Raw genomic sequence first — 20,965 nt, 5'->3', positions numbered from 1 at the left:
AAAATTAAAATTCAAACCCATATTTTTCAGAGATTTGATGCTATAGTCAAGACATCCAGCTTGGATAACTTGTATAAGTCTTAAATAATATATAATAAAGAAATCCTATCGCATACAACTTGTGAAATTGAAAATCAGTTTATCTGAAATTTTTGAATGTACAGTTCACTTTACAATTTTCAAATAAATAATCATCAAAAGCATTCTATAACATCTATTGTGCAATATTTTATGACATTTTTTGAAACTCCTTTGAAATTAGGGACCATGTAAAAATGTGAAGAAAAATGATCGTGAAAACCTGACAACTATAAAAATGTTTGGAACGATTTTACTTGTTTTATTAGGTCTCCTTGCCTTATTCTGCGTTTGGAGATTAACAAGAAGTTACAAGGTTGCTGTTACAATGAAAACAGACAGCAAAATTGCCTCAATTGTTTCTGAAATGAAGTCAATCAAGAAGAATTACAAGCCAACACCATGGCTCGTTGGCGGAAATGCAATGACCATCTGGGGTATGAGATATCGCGGCCGCTCTTCTGTCAGACCACGCCGTGAAGAGCTCATTTTCGAAGATGGCGGCGCTGTTTACATTGACTGGTTCGAAAATCAAGATACACCAGCTAACGCTCCAGTTCTTGTTGTTGTCCATACACTCGGCGGTGGCACAAGAGAACCATGCACAAACTACATGTGCGTAGCCGCACAAAAGCATGGCTGGAGAGCTGTCGTTGCAACATGCCGTGGTTGCAATGGTTCCCGTATCACAACAAAGCGCTTATATGATGCTCTTCGCACTGACGATTTACACTTTATCATTGAACACGTCAAGAAGACATACAATCCCCCACACATCTACCTCATGGGCTTCTCCCTTGGTTCTATCATCTCTGTCCAGTACGGTATTGACTTCACAGACGTTGATGCAATCATGTGCGTTTCTCACCCTCTCGAAACAGAAAAGTGCTGCAAGATCCTCGAACAGCCAGTCCAGAGCAAGCTTTACCTTCCAATCATCATGCACCAACTCAAGCGCGCTGTTGAAAAAGACGAATTCGTCCCAGAAGACATGAAGAAGGCCACACTCAAGTCAAAGACACTCGTCGAGTTCGATAATGCATTCACATCCCAGATCATTGACCTCAAAGACGCTCACGAATACTACGAAAAGATTCATCTCAGAACAAAGATCGACAAAGTCAGAGTTCCACTCATCATCTTCAACTCTGATGATGATCCATTCACAAGACCAGAATTCGCTCCAAAGGATTTGATCGTAAACTCAAACTTCGTCGCTTATCTCAGCACTCCAGAGGGTGGCCACGTTTCCTTTAACTACGGAATGAACGGTCATGGCTCTTACATCGAAAATGTTGCTATCGACTTCTTCGAATCAGCAACACGCAGCAATTCCAAATAAATCTTTTGTCAATTTCTCTTTTTACAATAAAAGATCTTCTATTTCTACTTAAATTACTTATTCTTACTTGAAACTTTTAATGTTCAATATAAAAATTTTGAGATATCAAAAAATTTTTGTTATATTTAACTAAAATATCAGAGATTCTAATTCCAGCATTGATATTTCTTATAGATATAAATAATTTAAGTCTGAAAATTATCATAACTCATTAGATAAAATTCAATTATTTTTGAAATTTGATAATTTATCATATATTCTGATCTTATGATAGAAAAATTCTAAATAAGTAAAGATAAATACAAACATTTTATTAAATTTGTTGCTTTGTGAACATTAATCTAAGTGAATCCTTTCCATTGTCAACATTTCCAATTGATTTGATCAAATCAGTTATGGTGTTTGCAATGGTTTGGTTTCCGGTCTGTTTAAATATATTCTGGTAGAGCTTTAGAGCATCTGTTTTCTCTCCAATTCTCTCCATATCTTTTGCTAATTCTATTTTCGCTTCAATGTGATTTTTATTTGCAGCTCTAATCAGCAAAGAATGTCCTTCTTTACTATCCTTATCTTCATCAATCAGTATCATCGCCAATCTATACATTGACTCAGCATCTCCTTTATCACTACCTTTCCTATAATAAGAAATTGCTTTTTCTTTATCTGTTTTTTCGTAAAAAACTCCTAAAGCTCCTTCAGAACCTTCGACATCATTTTCAAGAGCTTTTTTAAGATATTCTTCTTTCAAGTTCTCGTCATCAGTTAAACTTGAAAGTGTTATATAAGCAGAGTATTCTCCTTTACTTAATGCTGCAAGTAGATAAGAAGTAGCTCTGATTGGTTGTGTCTTTGCAAATTGTTTTCCAAGTAAATACAAACTTTTCGCATCTCCACTTGAAGAAGAAGATTCGAGGAGTTTTATTGGGTTGTTTGATGTATAAGATAACTGTGTTAAAGCTCCAACATGGCCTGCATAAGCTGCTTGTTTCAAGAGTTGTTTTGCATCGAATGTTCCTGCAACTCCTGGAAGATTTGCGACTTGGAATTCAGCTTCAACATTGTGATCTGTTGAACTTCTTCTCAAAAAGATTTCTCCTTCTCTCTTCTTTTTATCATCATTAGAATCATTATTTAACAAATAATTTGCGTATTTTCTGCAGCCCTCGCTATCTCCTGAGTCTGCTGCCAATCTATAGAAGTGGTTTGCCTTTGACATATCTTCTTTCATCTCGAAATACTCTGCCAAAGTTGTTCTCGCCTGTTTATAACCTAAATCAGAACTTCTGACTAAATATTCTTCAGCTTCACTTTCTGTGCCTTGGCATTCATTGTTTAATATCATATCTGCATAGAGGAACCGAGCTTCTGCATAGTCCATGTCTGCAGCTCTTTTCATCACTTGAGAACTCTCAGTTAAATTAATTTCACAACCGAAACCGTTTCTTAACAATTTTGCGTAAATTGTCAACAATTCTGGCTGAGGTTTTTTAATCATTAGACCTCTTTTTGCGTATTTAAAGGCATCTATGTTATTCTTTGATAACAATATCTTCGTGTACTTGAGTATTGCCTCTTTATTTCCTCCTTCTGCTGATAATTTGAGGAATTTCACTGAATCTGAATGAGATTTCAAACAATTTATTCCTTCTTCCAACATCATTGAATATCTGTATTGTGCATCGGCATTTCCACCTTTTGCAGCACTTTCTATCAAAGGGAAACTGTTTCTCGATGATCTCTGGCATCCTTCTCCCAGTTCGTACATCATTGCAACTAAATACTGCGCATCAGCATTTCCTCCGTCTGCAGCCAATGAAAGGTATTTAAATGCTTTCAAATGTGCGCCTTCTTTTCGGAGGATTCTTCCGTACTCGTATTGTGCTTGTACGTACTGTTGGTCAGCTGATTCCGCTATTAGTCTTACTGCTTCTCTTTTGTTGGAGTCTAAAAGAGCAATGCCGTAATTGTACTTGGCAACAGGATGTCCTGTTTCTGATGCTTTTTTGAATGTTTCTAACGCTTTTTCTTTCTCTTCTGGAGTTCCGTTTTTTATTGTATCTAATGCGATCTGGACTTGTGCATCAACAACTCCTTTGTCTGCTGCTTCTTTCATTGTGTTTTTGTATGTTTCTTCGCCATCAAGTTTTTGTAAAATGGCAAGACGATAGAGAGCTTCGTCAATTCCGGATTTTGCGGCTTTTTCGTATAGTTCTTTGGCAAGATTTCGGTCGTTTCCTTCTATTAGTTTGGCTGCGCAAAGCATTGAACGTGGATGGCCTCTGTTTGCTGCCATTGTGTAATAATCTGTAATTTGTCCACGGTAAAGGGCCATAGAACCTGCTTTTTCAAGCATATTAGCGTATCTGTACATGGATATTACGTGGCCTTGGTCAGCTGCTTGTTTGAATAATTCAAGGGCTCGTTTTTCGTCTTTTTCTATGCCATCTCCTGATGCCAGCATGGAGGCAAGGTTGCAGATAGCCTTAACATTACCTTTTTTAGATGATAATTCATAGTATTTTGCTGCTTCTTTCAAATCTTTCGTAAAATTTTCTCCTTTTTCATACATAAGTCCGATATTGTACTGAGCATAATGATTTCCAAGTGATGCTGCTCTTTTTATGTAATCTAATCCTTTCTGTTTTTCTAGATTATTTCCATTTGTTGCTAAATATTGACCAATGTTGAAAATAGCATCCGAATTGTTCTTTGCAGCTGCTTTTTCGAGGATTCTGATAGCTTCTTTTGGATTTGCATCAACACCACACTCTCCATTCAACAAAATTGTTCCGAAACAGTTCATTGCTTCTGTATTTCCGAGCTCAGACGCTTCTCTGAACAAATTTACAGATTTTCCGTAGTTCTGTTTAACGTAATTTCCTTTTTCGTAGAGTTGTGCCAATCTAACCATTGATTCTGGATTTTTGTTATGCGCCGCTAGCTTTAAATAGCGTACTCCGTCTTTTATTTCTTCTTCGCTTGCATTGCTGCGCATAAGAATTCGAGAATATCGAAATTGAGCTGGCGAATAATCTTGATCAGCTGATTTCTGAATGAATTCGGCTCCTTTGTGTGTATCTTTTGGTACTTGCTTTCCGTGTATCAAAAGTCGTCCGTATTCATATTGACCTTGAGGATCACCAAGAATTGCTGATTTCTCAAGATATTTTATTGCTTCTGATAGATCTGTATGCTTATCAATGTGTGACATTAGCATCACTGAGTATTTACATGCAGCCTCTGCGTTGTTTGAGTTGGCGGCTTGCTTTATATATTTTAATCCTTTTTTAGGATTCGATTCCATTATTAGATTTCCGTATGCGAGCATAGCATCTGCATTACCAGAATCAGCAAGCTGTTTTATTGTTTCCGGTTTCAGACTTAAATCGATTTTTCTTGTTAATTTGTATTCTGACTGTAATAGACGAGAATCTTCTGGTAAGGTTGCAATAAGTGATGGTTTTACTTGTCTTACTGATGTTGATTTATTTGGTTTACGACGAGGTGACCTTTGTGCAGCTAATTGATTGAAAAAATCCGACTCGGAAGTCGAATTTGGAGTTGCAGAGCGAAAGTCTGCTGGAAATGGAGGTGGTCTAACATCAAAACGAGCGTTGTTTTCCTTTTCGCTCATTTCAATATTTCCCTTCCCTCAATTTCTAAAAACGTGACTTAAAATTTTTAAACGTACCCCTCAATTTATATGCCACGACCGATGGATAATACTAAATATCGATTGTAAGCAGAGGAATAAGGTAGAGGGTCAATTTTTCGTAAAATTGAATGGATGACAGAGAAAAAGAGCAGCAAATCAAGCGATTCATCAGTATTGAGAAAGAATATACTGAGGCAAACTATCTTGCTGAGCAAAGGAACTTAAATAAAGAGATAATTAATCAAAGTTACGATGAAGAATTTCATAATATCTTTGCAGACTATGAGTTCATGATGACAGAGATTATAAATGGTCTAAATTATGAACGGCAAATGATTGAGTCCAGTATTAAAAGCGAATATGAACAAGAATTAAAGAAAATTTATAAACTCAAGCCTTTAAATAACCCATTTTCATCTCATGAATATCAAAAGTTTAGCAAATCATTCAATAATGATTTGATGGCATTACTACAGACAATAGAAGATATAAATTTCAATTTAACACAAAAAATTCGAACATTTTCACCGTCAACACCAGCTCAATACATTGATGTCAGAAAGCAAGTTGAAAATGAATGGTATGTATCCCAAATTAAGCAAATAAATACGGATTTATCTCAAAAAATTGATAAATTGGAAAATGATTGGTATCAAACTCAAAGAAGGCTCGAAGAAGAGAATGAAAAGGCTGTTTTAGAACTCCAGAGAAGTAATTATACTGATTTTAGTCAAGTAATGTCAAATTTTGAAAATATAAGGACAGAATTCTACGGAAAGTTCTATGAATTCCAAGAGATTGTTGAAAATCTAACGAAAAGTGTTCAGTCTGTTATGAATTCATACAAAGAAACTCAAAAGGAATGGAAAGAAAAGTTAAAAGAAGTTCAGAATTCATTAATTGAAGCAGAGAACTTCGAAAAACAAAGAGTTAACAAGAAAAAGATAGAATACGATAATGTTTTAGCTCAATTAAAGCAAGATGAAAAAACTTTGATGCAAACATTTGAAGTAAAGAAAGAAACAAATAAAATCATTCTTGATCGTTTAAGGGATAAAATAAAAGCAGAAATTGAAGAACTAAATCTTCAATTTCAAAATTTAATTCCAAAAGATATTTCTCAACAAATAATTGAAGAACCGAATCGCTTGCAGAAGCAATGTAATGAAGAAATGGAAAACGAAATTGCACGTCTTGAGAATGAAAAGAAAAACAGAATTTATTTTCTTGAATTATCAAATGAAAAAATGACCAGAATGAACGAAATCTTTGATCAGGAAGAGGACAATATCATGAAAGAGTTTTCTAATCTAAGACTGGCCAATTCTAATGAAACAGAACAGTCAAAACATGATTTTGAACAAATTTTCAACTCAAAAACAAAAAATAACAAAGATGAAGTAGAAATTTATCAGCAAAACCTCAAAATATATCTTGACTTGATAGAAAAGAAGGAAATGATGAAGTCTAAGTCTGTTCCTTCTGATGATTTCGTTGAAAAAATATTATTAAAACTGACTGAAGAAGAGAAGAACGCAATTAAACTTTTTGATAATGAATATCAATCGAGAACTGTTCAGCAAAAGAATTTGCTTCAAGAAACTCAAAATAATTTGAATTCAAAATTAATTGAATACAAAAATGAATTGGAAATGAAGAATAAGCTTAAACTAGATGAAGAAAAGAATTCTTTCCAAGTAGAGATCCTCCAAGAAAAGCAGAAATATCAACAAATTTTTAATGACCTTCAAACCGAATTAAGATCAATCCAAATATCTCCAGTTAATGTTCAAGGTAATGAAGATGAAGTGAACGAGATTTCTAGTCAAATTGAGCAGTTTAAGTCAAATATAAAATTAGATAAAGATCAAATCACAGAAGATTGGGAGAAGATGATATTTGATGAAGGAATGCGAAGCAAACTATCTATTGATTCCATTAAAGGACAAATTATGGCTATGGATACGAATTTAATGAGAATGAAGTTAGATAACTCAAAAATACTAGAAAATCTCGATACTAAGATCAACAGCTTAGAAGATAAGCTAAATTCGCTTAAATTGTCATCACCAACTTCTCAAATTCAAGAATTTAATCCAAAAGAAGAATTTGCAAAAGCAAAGTTAGAAAATGAGAGAATAATTAAGAATGCGATTGATGATAAAGATATATCCATTGGTAAAATGCAAAAAGACATTTCAAATTTGAATTATCAATTTAGTCAAAGATCAGAAGATATTTTATTGGAGCAAACCAAGGAATTAAATAACTACATGCTTTCTGTACAGAAACTCCAAGCAGAACATCGCTCTAAGATCGAAAAAATTAATAATGAGATGGAAGTTTATAAAAATGAAAGAAATGGATCTAAAAACGATGAATTGCAATCTCTTAAAGATAAGATACTTCAGAAGAAGCACAATATCATCAATTTAACACATACAAAAGTTAATAATCAAGATTATTCTCAAAAATTAGCTGAAATTGAAAAAAGATATAAAGATGAAGTTAACATAATGAGAAGCCAAGCCGAAACAAAGAAACACCTCTTACAATGTGAGACAGATATTGCAGAAAAAGATTTGAACGCTGCTAAGATGAAATTTGAATCCAGAGAGTCAAGACAAGAGGATATTTCACTTATTGATAAACTTAATACCACTCTCAACCAAGTAACACAGAATTTAATGACTTTGATGAAAGATCACCAGGAATTTAAAACGAAAATCGTTATTCAAGAGAATGAATATAATGCAAGATTTGGCGCTTTGCCTTCAGTTCCTGTCGGCAAGTCTCCAAGAATTCGTGGAAGTTTAACTTCAAATTCTTCCCTAAAAATATTACCAAAGTTATAGAACAGCTACCAGAAAACTTACTACCTTTACCATGTAACTCAATATTATTTGTTTGTTTGTAAAAATTTTCTATATTTGAAAAATTTCAGATTGTATTTCAAAAAATCACACAGACATGAGCTTTCATTGTTCAATCTATCATTAATTTGTATGTTAGGGAATATTATATCTACTTCTCAAATGATTTTGGCATTAATTTAATGCGCTCTTTTAATAAAGATTCGCTTCAAATGGACTTTCTTGTTGTAAATTTCTGTCTAAAATAATTGAAACTTTTTATCAAATCTATTTGTACAATGAAAAAAATGTAAAAATTTGAAATGATTAAAGACAAAACTCAAATCATGTTTTATAGTCAGAATATAAAATCGCTTAAGCGGCGGCTTCACCTTCCTCGTCTTCTTCGCCTTCGCCCTGTTCTTCGACGCCGGCTGTTTCGTACATTTCGTACTCCTGGATGAGATCTGTCATGTTGGAGCGAGCTTCATCGAATTCGACTGTTTCGAGGCCTTCGTTGACGTACCAGTGGATGAAAGCACGGCGAGCGTACATCTTCTGGAACTGGGAGTCGACACGAGTGAAGAGTTCACGGAAGGCTGTTGTGTTGCCGATGAATGTAGCAGCCATCTTAAGACCACGTGGTGGGATATCGCAGATAGCTGACTTGACGTTGGATGGGATCCACTCGACGAAGTAGGATGTGTTACGAGCCTGGATGTTAAGCATCTGCTCATCGACTTCCTTAGATGACATACGGCCACGGAAGTGAGCGGAGGCTGTAAGGTAGACACCACGGCGTGGATCGCAAGCAGCCATCATGTTCTTGTTATCGAAGAGCTGGGATGTGAGCTCTGGGACTGTAAGAGCGCGGTACTGCTGGGAGCCACGGGATGTGAGTGGAGCGAAGCCAACGATGAAGAAGTGGAGACGTGGGAATGGAACAAGGTTGACAGCGAGCTTACGAAGGTCGGAGTTGAGCTGACCTGGGAAGCGGAGAGCGCATGTTGTGCCGGACATAACCATGGAAACAAGGTGGTTAAGATCGCCGTATGTTGGTGTTGTGAGCTTGAGTGTACGGAAGCAGATATCGTAAAGAGCTTCGTTATCAATGCAGAAAACTTCATCAGCAGACTCGACGAGCTGGTGGACGGAGAGTGTGCAGTTGTATGGTTCGACGACTGTATCAGAAACCTTTGGAGATGGGACGATGGAGTATGTGGAGAGGATACGATCTGGGTACTCTTCACGGAGCTTGTTGAGAAGGAGTGTGCCGAGACCAGCGCCTGTGCCACCACCGAGGGAGTGGACGAGCTGGAAGCCCTGAAGGCAGTCGCAGGATTCAGCTTCCTTACGGATGACATCGAGGATGGATTCGCAAAGTTCCTGGCCTTCTGTGTAGTAGCCCTTAGCCCAGTTGTTACCAGCACCGGACTGGCCGAAGACGAAGTTATCTGGGCGGAAAAGCTGACCGAACTGGCCGGCACGGACGGAGTCCATTGTGCCTGGTTCAAGGTCGACAAGGATAGCACGTGGAACGTACTTGCCGCCTGTGGCTTCGTTGTAGTAAACGTTGATGCGCTCGAGCTGAAGATCGGAGTCGCCGTGGTATGAGCCTGTTGGGTCAATGCCGTGTTCATCGGAGATGACTTCCCAGAACTTAGCACCGATCTGGTTGCCGCACTGTCCAGCCTGGATGTGAACGATTTCACGAACCATGAAAAGTAGTGATTAAAAACGTATTTAGCGGTTTTACTCAATAGTTTTGATAAGTGCACGTTTACTATTTCTGGATTTATGTGCGTACGTTTATTCTTACAATCAACCTCATTTGCTGTTGAAATGTTACTATTGATCGTATAATGGGTAATTCTTCAAATGTTCATAGTTCATTTACAAATAAAAATTGAAATCGAAATTGGTCGTAAAGGAAGAATCCGAATTAATTGGATATCCATCTGAGGTTACATGATGGCAATCTATTTATTGTGTTTCTGCTCTTTAATGTTATATTTGGCCGTTTTCAATTTCAAATCTGTTTGGCAAAAGTGTCATTGGTTAAATTTGGTCTGGATAATTAACATGAGCAGATGTAACTGTTTCAAAATTCAAAATTTCCGGTAAATTCTCCATTAACAATTTGAGTGAATTTTAGGGTCGCTTACGTTTTGGCGTCGCGTGGCGTCGCGATGTAAACTATTCGATTTTGAGAGGTTTACACCATTTTTTCAAAGGTTTATGGCGTCGCAAGGCCAAAATTGAATAGGCCGTTGTCGCCAATGTAAAGTTTATTTTTGACATATAATTAAATCTTTATTATTTTTCCATCATATCATTAAGCTATAAATATAGTTTCATGAAGAAAGCGGGGAAATTTTCTTCATAAGGAGCAAGTTCTTACCAAAAACGAGAAATTTTGCTCGACATTCTTTCGCATTTCGAGCAAGTTTTCTCGTTTTTGGTAAGAAACCAAAGGCTGTGAGGCACTGATAATGCATTTGTGCCTCACAGCCTTTAGTTTCTTGTAGAAAGCTGGGAAACTTTCTTCAAATGATAAGTTATTCGAAGAAAGTTTCCCAGCTTTCCAGTGGGACTTGCTCATTATGAGGTATATATTCTTACTATATACCTCATAAGGAGCAAGTCCTTACCAAAAACGAGAAAACTTGCTCGAAATGCGAAAGAATGTCGAGCAAGTTTTCTCGTTTTTGGTAAGAAACCAAAGGCTGTGAGGCACTGATAACGTATTTCAATCCTTAATTAAAAAACAAATTAAAAACACAATTTTTTATTCAATTGCCACGTAAACCTTGGCAAAAATAAACTTTACATTGGCGACAAGGGCCTATTCAATTTTGGCCTTGCGACGCAATAAAGCTTTGAAAAAATAGTGTAAACTTCTCAAAATTGAATAATTTACATCGCGACGCGACGCGACGCCAAAGCACTTTTTTTCCGAATTTTATCATACTGATTATTTTCGTTTGATAACTTTGAGAATTCGTTACAATGCGTTTCACAATTTAATTTATGGGGAAAATGCATGGTCTTGTCTATGGTGATATATCGTTTACATTTGATTGGAAATATTTTGCTTGTATAACCGAATTCAAGTCCCTTGTTGTGTAGGAAATAATAGCACATAAGAATAATTTACTCTTTGAAAGAGAAAAAGAAAAATCATTCCAAACATTTATTAATATCAAACAAAGAACATGAATATAATGAGAGTTAGTGCAGAGCTTACGGGTACTTATCATGTAAGTCTGCATGATTTACGTTTTTAAACGAATTAATCTTGCAGGTTGTCTTCTTGTATCAGTTTGAGGTCTAACTTTAGGAGCAACAAACAAATGATGTGATTTTGGAGATAAAATCGAGTATTGGCCAAAAGATGTAACGAATGGTTTCGGTTCTCTTTTTGCTTCGAGTGCTTTTCTCTCCATTTCATCAATTTGTGTCTGAGAAGCTTTCTTTCGGCATACGAATGCATGTGTTTCTTCAATGCCGTATTTAGGAAGATCTTCAATTCGATTTAAAATCTTATCAAATTCAGCTGCATTTGCTGCTGGATAAACTAGCTTCCAGCCTGTTGATGAAGCTATTCTTGACTCTAATGTAGGATTGAATAACTGAGGGATGTCAGTTTGTCTTGTTCCATTAATTCTTTGATATGTTCTTTGCTTATCAATATTGATGATTCTGGATCTCATAATATGGTTAATATCTAGGATTTTCAGTGCTTCGCTAATTAAATCCATCTTAACATGGTAGTCGAAGTCTGATTCTGTCGAAAAGCTAGGAGAGTGATTTACTTCAAGAACCCATGGTTTCAAGTTACTGTCAATTAGTATGTCGAAGCCTAATATCTCAAAACATCTAGATTTGCCATCTTGAGCCTTGATTGAAGATTTATAATTATGTGCTATGATTGGTTGTCCAATAATGACAGTCAGTACAATGATTCTGTGGATTTCCTCCCAAAGTTTATCAATATCCACGCCATTTTCAAGCAACTGCTTGAAAACGCATGAAATTGATCTTTTATGACCTTTTCCATCATGAAACTGCTCGAACTTCTTATTATGTTTGTTCAAGCTGTAATTTGTAAGGAATTTGTATGATTGGTTCATATTCTTAGAAGTAGGTTTTTCATATTCTTCTGTGCAAAAGCGAGCTAAGCCTTCTTTGTAGACATAAACACGAAGTGGATTAATTGATGAAACGAGTGCATAGACTCTTAGATCAAACTTTAATCCATCAATAAGATATGGGTCGATTAGTTGTTGCGCAATAGCAAGCTTCTTGCATTCAAGAGCCTCATTGGGATCCTGTATAAGATAGATGCCTTTTCCTTGAGATCCAAGGTCTGGCTTGATAATAAATGTACGATGATCAGCAGGCATCGATTCCATATAGTTTTTCAGTGTACTTCTTTCAGCTGGGACTGTAAATGATTTGGGATGGAAGTTATATTGTTCAGGAAATAGTTTTTGCATTGCGAAAAAGTTTTTGCTGAGATTAACCTTTCTAGATATGCAACCTGTTCCAGGGAAATGATTTACAAATTGATATGGCTTCATTTTTGAGCAAAACTCTACGTTTACGTTTGTGTCCATCCAAAATATATCGCAATCTGACGTAGAACCTGTGATTTCCCATGTCATTCTATTGCTTACCACATTCTCTATGATTGAGTAAACAGTATTCACGATGTTAGCGCAGACGTTATGGGTATCATCGGCCCAATCACGCCTCGTTTTGATTTCTAACGTATCTAAAATCTATCATCGAAAAATCTCATAATTACGATAGTTGATATCTAAACTATAAATAAATGCAATAAGCTTGTTTGGAAGTCTGGTTGACAGTCAGAAAGTCGAGATTTCGAGTTGTTGAGAATGGAAAGTGCATTTTATGTATCTTGGATTTAAATTTTTAGGGGGTAAATGTAAGGGGCAAATGGTATAATGGTTAGTATTGTTGATTGTGGCTCAATAGATCCGTGTTCGATTCACGGTTTGCCCACTTTTTTATTTTTCTAAGGCAAATAATAAGGTATTGAGACTTATTTTCCAGGAAAAGACAATTACCAGCTTCAATGCATGCTGAGACATGAATCTTTCTTGCTCTAATTTCGATTTATTGCAAAGAATTAAAAAAGATATGAAATAAAAGCATAATTTTTACTAAATATATACAACAATTATATGAAGTATCCTGAGGTTGGGAGTTCTGCTGGTATCTTTCTTTCTGAAGCAGGGCAAGGATTAAAAATGACAAGTTCATTCTCTCCTTTTCCTGCATATTTCATGACGCTCGCCTTATTTCCACTACGGTACATGTAGTTCGGGGCTGACCAGATATTTACGAGAAGATTATTAAAGTACCATTCATAACCTTGCATAACAAGTTGATGAGATCTTGTAACGAAGCGTAATCCATTTAGATGGCAAAATTCTCTTGTTGGTTGCTCGCCAAAGCAATGGCCAGCACCTCTAGGATTTGGAGACCATGTTGTATCATCAGGATCACTCCATGTAAGGTCAGCAAATGGCCCTGTACTTGGGACGTCTTCAACTCTGTTAATAGAATTGATTTTATCGATTAATGGTATTTCGGGAGAAAGACCTCCATGAGTTGAAAATATTTCTCCATCAATTAATGCGCAGTAAGGTAGTAAATCGAAAACTTCATTGCATAGTGACCAAACTCCGCTATGACCGTATAATAAGGTGCATTCAGCATAAAAACCATACATTTGATTAACCTGACGGCATTCATGATTTCCTCTAAGTAAGTATACATTTCCTGGGTATTTGAGTTTGAGAGCTGCTAAATATGCGAACGTTAAACAAGAATAGTAACCACGATCAACATAATCACCCATAAATAAATATTTTGTGGTTGCAGGATCTCCACCAGCTTTGAAGAGTTCAAAAACGTCATAAAGCTGGCCATGAACATCACCGCAAATTGTAATTGGCGAAGTTAGCTCAATCAAATTGCTTTCACAATAGAGAACTTCCATCAACTTCATGAGAAGAGATACAAAGACGCCTTCTTCCAAGTTTTCGCCTTGACGTATTTGCTGAAGGATTTTATCTAGATTCAATTCGCTCATTGAAAAAATGATTTTAAAAATTGAATAGGCTACAATATAATTATCAGTTGATTTAAAAAATATTATTAATAGCTAGAGTAGATTATATATATCACTTTAAATCTGAGTTATCTTGATGGGTCAGTCGAAAGAATTCGACAAAACCTGCTTAATCAAATTAACATCAATAAATGAATAATTCTATCGATTTAAATTTTTGGAAATCTTCCAAAATTTCTGTAATTTTCAAATTTTGATATAAAAAATTGAAGTTTTTTAAACGATAAAACGAAATTCGAAAAAAATTTGGAAAAATCATCTAGTATTAAAATGCTTAATCATCAGAAGTGGAATTAAAATTCAGGTCAGGTGAGTGGGGCTTCCAGGCGCGTTGCGCCCTCTAGCCCCGGAGAAACTAGAGGAGGAATGATACAAAGACCAGATGAAAAAAATAAAAATATTATAATAAAATTAAATTTTTAGTCTTAAATTATTTTTTTATTCGGTATATTCTGAATCTTGAATGTCTTGGAAATTTTCTTCTTCTTCGCTCTCTGAGGTGAGGATTTCTTCGACTTCTTCTTCTTCGCTCTCTGAGGTGAGGATTTCTTCGACTTCTTCTTCGCCATTGGGAGCAACAAATCCTGCGATGAAAACTTTGTATATACCTTCTTGAGGAGTCTCTATGATGAAAGTCGTATTGTTGAGGAAATGGAACTCGACATCTTGAACAAATTGGCAACTGCTGTGTGTGAATTTTGCAATTGTGAGAGGCTTTCCTTTATAGCCCTTGGGAAAGCTTGAGATAGTTACTGTTCCTCCATATGGAACTCTGGCAGGAATATCTAAAGCAACAGTTGTTATAACGTGGAAATTGTCTAAGAATTGAGGCATAGGTTCAATGCAGTATAGTCGTTTTGACTGGTTGTCTTTTGTGTAGAAATATAAATAGAATGACCTTTCACCATGTTCATTCAATTCTTCCAAATAATTGTATGAATTTGGATATAAACGGACAAATTCAGCAATTTTAACTTCTTGTAAATGCTTCTGCAAGTTCTTTGGAAACAAGTGAATGAACTGGTCAATAGCTTGCAACGCTATGAGATTGGCAGTAACGGGTAAATATGAAGCAAACATGTCAACAAGTACGCCAGGGTCTTTGATTTCGTTTTCAAGAGGCTGAATGGCATCCATGACAGCTTGAAACATCTCGTTATAATCTCGATTGTCTTCTGAACCCCACTGTTCATTTAACTTATCTAACAATTCTAACCTTTTCTTTGCGTATTTTCTACGAACTTTCTCTGAAAGAGGAGTGTCGCTATCTTGTGTGTCTTGAATTTGAGACTTAAATTGTTTGCTAAAGGCGAGATATCGTGTTTGCGACCTAGTGGTCATTGCAGAATGTGTTTCTGTATGTTCGATTGGATGTGTTTCTGTATTTTCGGGTGGTTGTGTTTCTGTATGTTCGATTGGAGTCTGATTGGTATGAACTTCTTCTGAAAATGCTTCTGTTCCGATAGTTGTTGTTGCCTGACCTGTTGGCTGAGCTGTTTCTTTGTGCAAATGCATATTGTCCAACAATTTGTCTTGAATTGTATGAGGAAGTTGCTTTGGTATTATAGGAGGTCGTAAGGGTTTTGAGAATGGTGAGACATAAGTTGTAGGAACTTTAACTGCAGAGGTAGTCGACGAATTGTTTGCGACATTTTTTCTTCCTTCCATTATGAAAAATGAACTGTTTTTTTCGGACCACTCATAGAAAAGTTTAAAATAAACCGTTTTCGTCAACGGTAACCCCCTCTATTTTTTTATTTTATTTAATAGTTACCGTTGGCAAACCGTTCCATCTCAAATATTGAATGAACTATAAACGTTTTTTGTTTTCTATATATACTTTTTTGTCCAACGGTAAAACTTTTTACACAACGGTTTTTGAGAGTCGTCGCCGTTGACTTTTTTGTAGAGCACTCAAAATAGTATAACTTTGTCCGGACAAGTAAGGGTCTATCGTCGCTACAGGAAAAGTTACAGGCGTTCCAAGGAAGTATACTTTGAGAAGCCTTTTCCCCTTATAGAATGAGATAGGACGGTTATTTTACAAAACTGACAACACTTTGACCGAGTAGTTTTTTGTGCTGAACAAAAAGTGTCATATAAACATCTGTCAAAAACCGCTTTTTAACTTCACTTAAAATGCCACGTAAGCTACGTAAGAATATACGTAAGAGGAAGGGAGCATTGAAACATCCAATAGTAAAACTGACACCACAACAACAGTTGCAACAACAAATGATGAATGACCCCACTATGTTGCAACAAATGTCAAGCAACCCTATGCTTTTAAACCGAGTTATTGGTGCACAGAGTGGAGGTTTAAGAGCGGCACTTTTAGCGAAAATGGCAGGCTATGGTGGAGCTGCAGACGGAACAGCTTATAACCCTCAAAGTCAAATGAATTTGAGTTCACTCAAAAATCAAATAACAGATGTCAAAAAGTCAAACATAGACATACAGAAACAAATAAGTGAAAACGAAAAGAAACTAGAATATGACAGACACACAAAGAAACTCAATGAGTTAAACGTAGAGAAAAAGAAGAAAGAAGAACAACTGAAAGAACTAAGTACAGAGGAATATGCGAAAAAAGTGTCAGAAAAAGCAGCAGAAGTAGCAAAAATGGAACAAGATGTTATAAATTTGAAAAACCATACTACTCAATATAAAGTACTGAAAGATGAAGAATAAAACAAAAAGCCCTGAAGACATATATGGATAGCGATGAGTATAAAAAAGAAGTTGAAGCAAATGTAAAGGCAGAAAAACTTTTACAGTTGCAAAACCAAACCGTACAGTATGAAAACTTAGCACAAGAAAGTAAAAATAACGACGCAGCCATGCAAAAGGCAATGAAAAGCGCAGAATATATAAAAGCTAATAATGACTGGTTAGATGCCCAAGCCAACGCTAAAGCAGCCCAACTTATAGGGTCAATAAGGACAAAAATACAAGCGGATGAAGACAGTTCAAATGAAGCTTTAATGAATGCTGACTTTAAGAATGCCTTCGAAGCTCTTCATAGTAAGGTGAAACTAGTGAACGACTTCTCATCTGGAAAGAAACTGAAGTCTGAAGGTTTCGACAAAGAGTTAAGAGAAGTAGCACAAAATATGACGAAAATAACAGATGCAGCAACGAGACAGGCAGTTCAAAGTGCCTATGACGCCGTTAGAGCAACTGTTGTGGAAAGTCAAGAAAAAGAGTTACAACAGACCAAAACAGACCTAGTAAATGCTTTCTTAAAAACGAAAAGTCAGGTAGGACATTATGCTGCAGATGGAACATATGTGCCAGCTGGTGGAACTTATATACCACCAAACCCTCCAAGAGAAGCACCTGCACCAGGACTACCTAAAACATTTACATCGTCACATGGACACAGACACAGGCATGCACCAAAACAACAACAACAACCAACAGTTCAAAATCCAGCACCACAACCAACAGTTCAAAACACACAACAACCAACAGTTCAAAACCTGCACAACAACAACCACAAACAGAGCAAGGACATAAAAGAAGTAGAGAACAAGGAAACCAAGAATTCTTAAAAATGCTTAAGGAAGATTATGGTTACCCAGATACTCTTGACTTTAGTGACAGATATAAAGAAGCTATTAGAAAGTTCAAGGAAGGAAATACTGACCCGAACCTATTTAGCTTTATGGTTCAGCACCAAATGGGATATAATCTCAAACCTGGAAAATACAAGCTCGCTAAGGGATATGATTTAATAGCATATCATCCAAATGACATGAATGAATTTACTCCGAGATATTTGGTGTCAGAGCTAAATGATAATTCAACTCTCTTCATGAAACGCGTAAAAAATAGAGACGGAACGAAAGAAGAAAGGTTATGAGTCGGATGACTTAGATAGGGAACTTGTTAAAAACGGTCTCGGAATATATGAAATGCCAGCAGATGAGGTACAAGAAACTCAACAGGAAGAAGTTCAGATACAACCAGACATGGAAGAAATAGTTCAGCAACAACAGCTAGAAGAGCCTGAAGGAAACGAACAAGTCCCTCCTTTGGAAACTAACTTCACAGAACTAGATGAAGATTTGGAACAGCCGAAAAATCTTGACCCTCAACAAGAGTATGAGGTGAATATGGAATCTTTCCAAGAGTCTAAGAAAAATTCGGCTGACATAGTAGAAGAATATCGAAAAATGTTCGCCGACATACAAAAGACTCCAACATCAGATGAAAATATTCAGCATAGAATGGAAGTACTGAAAGAAAATGTACGCAAATACAATAATCCTTTTTACTTACGACCATATAACGTTCAATCTTTGGCTGAACTCGGTGAAAATAAAAGGTTAAATTTCAAAAAACATATAGAAATGAAACATTGTTTAAAGTTCATTCAGAACCTAACCAATATGGAAACAAACCTACTTTTGTTTCTGCAGACTATGGAACTACAATGAGATGGGGTCATAAAGCTAATCCGGATAGGTGGTTCATAAACTTACAACCACAATTCCAAGAAGTTGTAGACGCAATGGAAGTGAATGGTGAACCAGATATAGCTGGTATTTTCAGCGCGGCTTTAATGCCATTGAAAGATATGAAATGCAGATATTTTGGACCAGTATGAAATGAACATGGCTGATGGAAATATAACACCTGACGTTCTAGAACATTTATCTCAAAGAACTACACAGAACCATAGAGATGGTATATTTGGTGAAGAGTTTAGAAAGAAAGTTAGGGAGAGAGAAGGAAGAGAACCTATTGTACATGACCTTGCAAACGAAAGTTTGCAAAATGTCATAAAAACTTACTTTGCAGACAATGAACCGAGAAGGGATGAATATTTAAGAAAACTCAAATGGACAGTACCAAATGAAATGTTAGTATTGAAAAACATGTTCCTTGACAAAATAAAACCAACTACAGAAATAAATGACGCAAGACTGAAACATTGGGTAAAAGCTTTCCCATTCACAAAAGATATTATTGGTAACATGGAAAGAAAACCAGAATGGCTACAAAAACATATATTTGGAAACGAGCTTATTCCATATGGACAAGCTCTGTTTGAAGAGCTTGAACCGGAAACTCAGGAAAGAGTCATGCAAACAATACGCGAAGACTCAAATACAAACTATGACAAAATCTTTCTAGGATATAGGTTACCTGAGATGGGCGACCAGAGCCCAAAGGCAAAAAGGACATGGGAAATTTACAACATACTAGGTGAACATGAGGCAAAGATGCAACAACTTGAAGCAGAGGGCAAGTTACCAAAAGCGACACCAAAGAAGAAGAGTAGAACAAAGTGAAAGTAGTGAAGAAGTAACTTCATCTAGTGAAAGTAGTGGCAATGAAGGAAAAAGAAGAGTTAAAAACTCAGTCAGGAAGAAAGTAAAGCTTGGTCCGAAACATTATGACATAAATCCAACTATTCTATATTTTTACCCATATGAAATGTACGCCGCTCAGAATATAACGCCAACAGTTTTGGATGCCATGAACGGAAATGTTTCCGAATGGTATAACGAATGCGACAATGCCATTAGAAGGTCAGAAATAGTTCCTGGAACTTACGAATATACAACTGCTGTTTCTTATGGAAACGTAGGTGAGTTTGGAGAAGGCTCTTCAACAACAGTAGATATTGCTTGCGACAGGTTTCATATTATTTCTATTGACAACTCATTCTTATACGTGGAACAAGACATTGAAATAAAACCTTCTGCCAAGTTGTCTGACAAGAAAGGTTGCAATGGAATTTTCTATGTCGGATACCAATATGCTCCAGAAGTTTTCATGGGATATAAGATATATTCTAACTCTGACTTAGTTCAAACAGTAACATGGGCAAACTATGAATGGTTCGCTTTGAGAAACTCAGTACAACCACAAGCTAGAGAACAAACAGACCAGTATGCAAATATTGAAAAAATAAGAAGACTTGACCCTAACGTTCCAGGAGTTTATGTTAACCTTTCTGGACAAACTGCAGCACTAAAGTAAAACTGAAACTTAGAGTTCCTTTGTCATCTTTCCTCATCTTCAGGTTTTTAAGATACTTGCCAAACTGGGCAGGAAAAATTTCTATTGAACTTACTCCAAGCAAAAATAATATCTCATACCGAAATGGCTCACAAAAAAAGTGACATTTTTGGCGCCAATAATTTGATTTTTCTGATTCTTTCTATTTAGATATATTTATTTAATATTCATATTCCTTTATATTGCCTCATATTATTTCCCATTTTTAATCATATTATACAAATCTTTAATAATTTTTAATGTTTTGAGCTTCAAAATCTTGTTCTAACTATTTTCATTCATATATCCTAGAAAAAATTAAAAAGTTTTTTAGAAATAAAAATGTTTGTATGTAAAGTATTGAAAATATTCTAGATGAGAAGACATTCTCCAGAAGAGATTGATATTGATTGGCTTTGTGCGAAAGCTAAAATAAATCATGAAGGCAGAGTTATATATAATCATACTATCTTAAAGTATTCCTAGAAATTTCCAAAATTAACCGAAATATAACTGTACAGAATTACTATTTTCGAGATAAAATTCATATGGAAATACTAATTCATAACGCTTTATGTTATATAAAATTTAATTTATAAAAATTTCAAAATAAATCAAATTTAACACAATGAATATAACTGCAATCGAGGTTTTTGACGATTGATTCTTACGAGAAGTTTTCCAAACTTTGAGTTAATGTCAAGACATTAACTCAAAGTTTGGAAGTCTAATAAGGGGAATTGTAGGCTATGAGGTACTGATTATATATCAGTGCCTCATAGCCTGCAATTCCCATTAGAAATCGGAGAAACTTTGTCCGCATAACTTATGATGCGGACAAAGTTTCTCCCATTTCTACTTAG

General features: G+C 35.8%; 7 protein-coding genes, 1 non-coding gene and 4 pseudogenes across 12 annotated transcripts, besides 6 other annotated features; 7 read left to right on the top strand and 5 right to left on the bottom strand.

The window, feature by feature from the left end:
* Window positions 1-316: 316 nt before the first annotated feature.
* Window positions 317-1,473, top strand: TVAGG3_0018050 (acylglycerol lipase protein; the record flags this gene model as incomplete). The annotated part of the gene is made up of 1 exon (XM_001311952.1): window positions 317-1,420. One exon carries the CDS (start codon window positions 317-319, stop codon window positions 1,418-1,420), a length of 1,104 nt encoding a protein of 367 aa, XP_001311953.1.
* Window positions 1,474-1,733: 260 nt separating this feature from the next.
* On the bottom strand, window positions 1,734-5,054 carry TVAGG3_0018040 (SEL-1-like protein family; the record flags this gene model as incomplete). Its single annotated transcript, XM_001311951.1, has 1 exon — window positions 1,734-5,054. One exon carries the CDS (start codon window positions 5,052-5,054, stop codon window positions 1,734-1,736), a length of 3,321 nt encoding a protein of 1,106 aa, XP_001311952.1.
* Window positions 5,055-5,203: 149 nt separating this feature from the next.
* On the top strand, window positions 5,204-8,082 carry TVAGG3_0018030 (TAG-278-related family; the record flags this gene model as incomplete). Its single annotated transcript, XM_001311950.1, has 1 exon — window positions 5,204-7,930. The coding sequence occupies one exon, from the start codon at window positions 5,204-5,206 to the stop codon at window positions 7,928-7,930; it is 2,727 nt and encodes a 908-aa protein (XP_001311951.1).
* Window positions 8,083-8,275: 193 nt separating this feature from the next.
* Window positions 8,276-9,646, bottom strand: TVAGG3_0018020 (tubulin beta 4 chain; the record flags this gene model as incomplete). Its single annotated transcript, XM_001311949.2, has 1 exon — window positions 8,303-9,646. The coding sequence occupies one exon, from the start codon at window positions 9,644-9,646 to the stop codon at window positions 8,303-8,305; it is 1,344 nt and encodes a 447-aa protein (XP_001311950.1).
* Window positions 9,647-10,095: 449 nt separating this feature from the next.
* Window positions 10,096-10,173: a mobile genetic element.
* Window positions 10,096-10,173: a terminal%2Cinverted (terminal inverted repeat of MuDR-1/Phantom-1 transposon ID:TVAGG3_0018010).
* A 619-nt stretch (window positions 10,174-10,792) lies between these two features.
* Window positions 10,793-10,870: a mobile genetic element.
* Window positions 10,793-10,870: a terminal%2Cinverted (terminal inverted repeat of MuDR-1/Phantom-1 transposon ID:TVAGG3_0018000).
* Window positions 10,871-11,202: 332 nt separating this feature from the next.
* On the bottom strand, window positions 11,203-12,594 carry TVAGG3_0017990 (tubulin polyglutamylase TTLl11 family; the record flags this gene model as incomplete). Its single annotated transcript, XM_001311948.2, has 1 exon — window positions 11,203-12,594. The coding sequence occupies one exon, from the start codon at window positions 12,592-12,594 to the stop codon at window positions 11,203-11,205; it is 1,392 nt and encodes a 463-aa protein (XP_001311949.1).
* A 289-nt stretch (window positions 12,595-12,883) lies between these two features.
* TVAGG3_0017980 lies at window positions 12,884-12,955 on the top strand. Its single transcript has one exon. It is a non-coding gene; the product is annotated as a tRNA-His (tRNA).
* A 138-nt stretch (window positions 12,956-13,093) lies between these two features.
* On the bottom strand, window positions 13,094-14,051 carry TVAGG3_0017970 (serine threonine-protein phosphatase family; the record flags this gene model as incomplete). The annotated part of the gene is made up of 1 exon (XM_001311947.2): window positions 13,134-14,051. One exon carries the CDS (start codon window positions 14,049-14,051, stop codon window positions 13,134-13,136), a length of 918 nt encoding a protein of 305 aa, XP_001311948.1.
* Window positions 14,052-14,606: 555 nt separating this feature from the next.
* On the bottom strand, window positions 14,607-15,605 carry TVAGG3_0017960 (annotated as a pseudogene). Its single transcript has one exon. A coding segment is annotated over exon 1 (999 nt).
* A 624-nt stretch (window positions 15,606-16,229) lies between these two features.
* Window positions 16,230-16,703, top strand: TVAGG3_0017950 (annotated as a pseudogene). The gene has a single exon. A coding segment is annotated over exon 1 (474 nt).
* A 101-nt stretch (window positions 16,704-16,804) lies between these two features.
* On the top strand, window positions 16,805-17,275 carry TVAGG3_0017940 (annotated as a pseudogene). The gene has a single exon. A coding segment is annotated over exon 1 (471 nt).
* Window positions 17,276-18,471: 1,196 nt separating this feature from the next.
* Window positions 18,472-20,965: part of a mobile genetic element that runs on past the window's edge.
* Window positions 19,181-19,390, top strand: TVAGG3_0017930 (protein of unknown function, DUF4106 family; the record flags this gene model as incomplete). Its single annotated transcript, XM_051220078.1, has 1 exon — window positions 19,181-19,390. One exon carries the CDS (start codon window positions 19,181-19,183, stop codon window positions 19,388-19,390), a length of 210 nt encoding a protein of 69 aa, XP_051105064.1.
* On the top strand, window positions 19,536-20,227 carry TVAGG3_0017920 (annotated as a pseudogene). The gene has a single exon. A coding segment is annotated over exon 1 (692 nt).
* Window positions 20,813-20,965: part of a mobile genetic element that runs on past the window's edge.

Source organism: Trichomonas vaginalis, chromosome IV (assembly GCF_026262505.1).
Source record: "Trichomonas vaginalis G3 chromosome IV, whole genome shotgun sequence".
NCBI lineage: Eukaryota > Parabasalia > Trichomonadida > Trichomonadidae > Trichomonas > Trichomonas vaginalis.
This window is presented reverse-complemented; position numbering and strand designations above follow the sequence as displayed.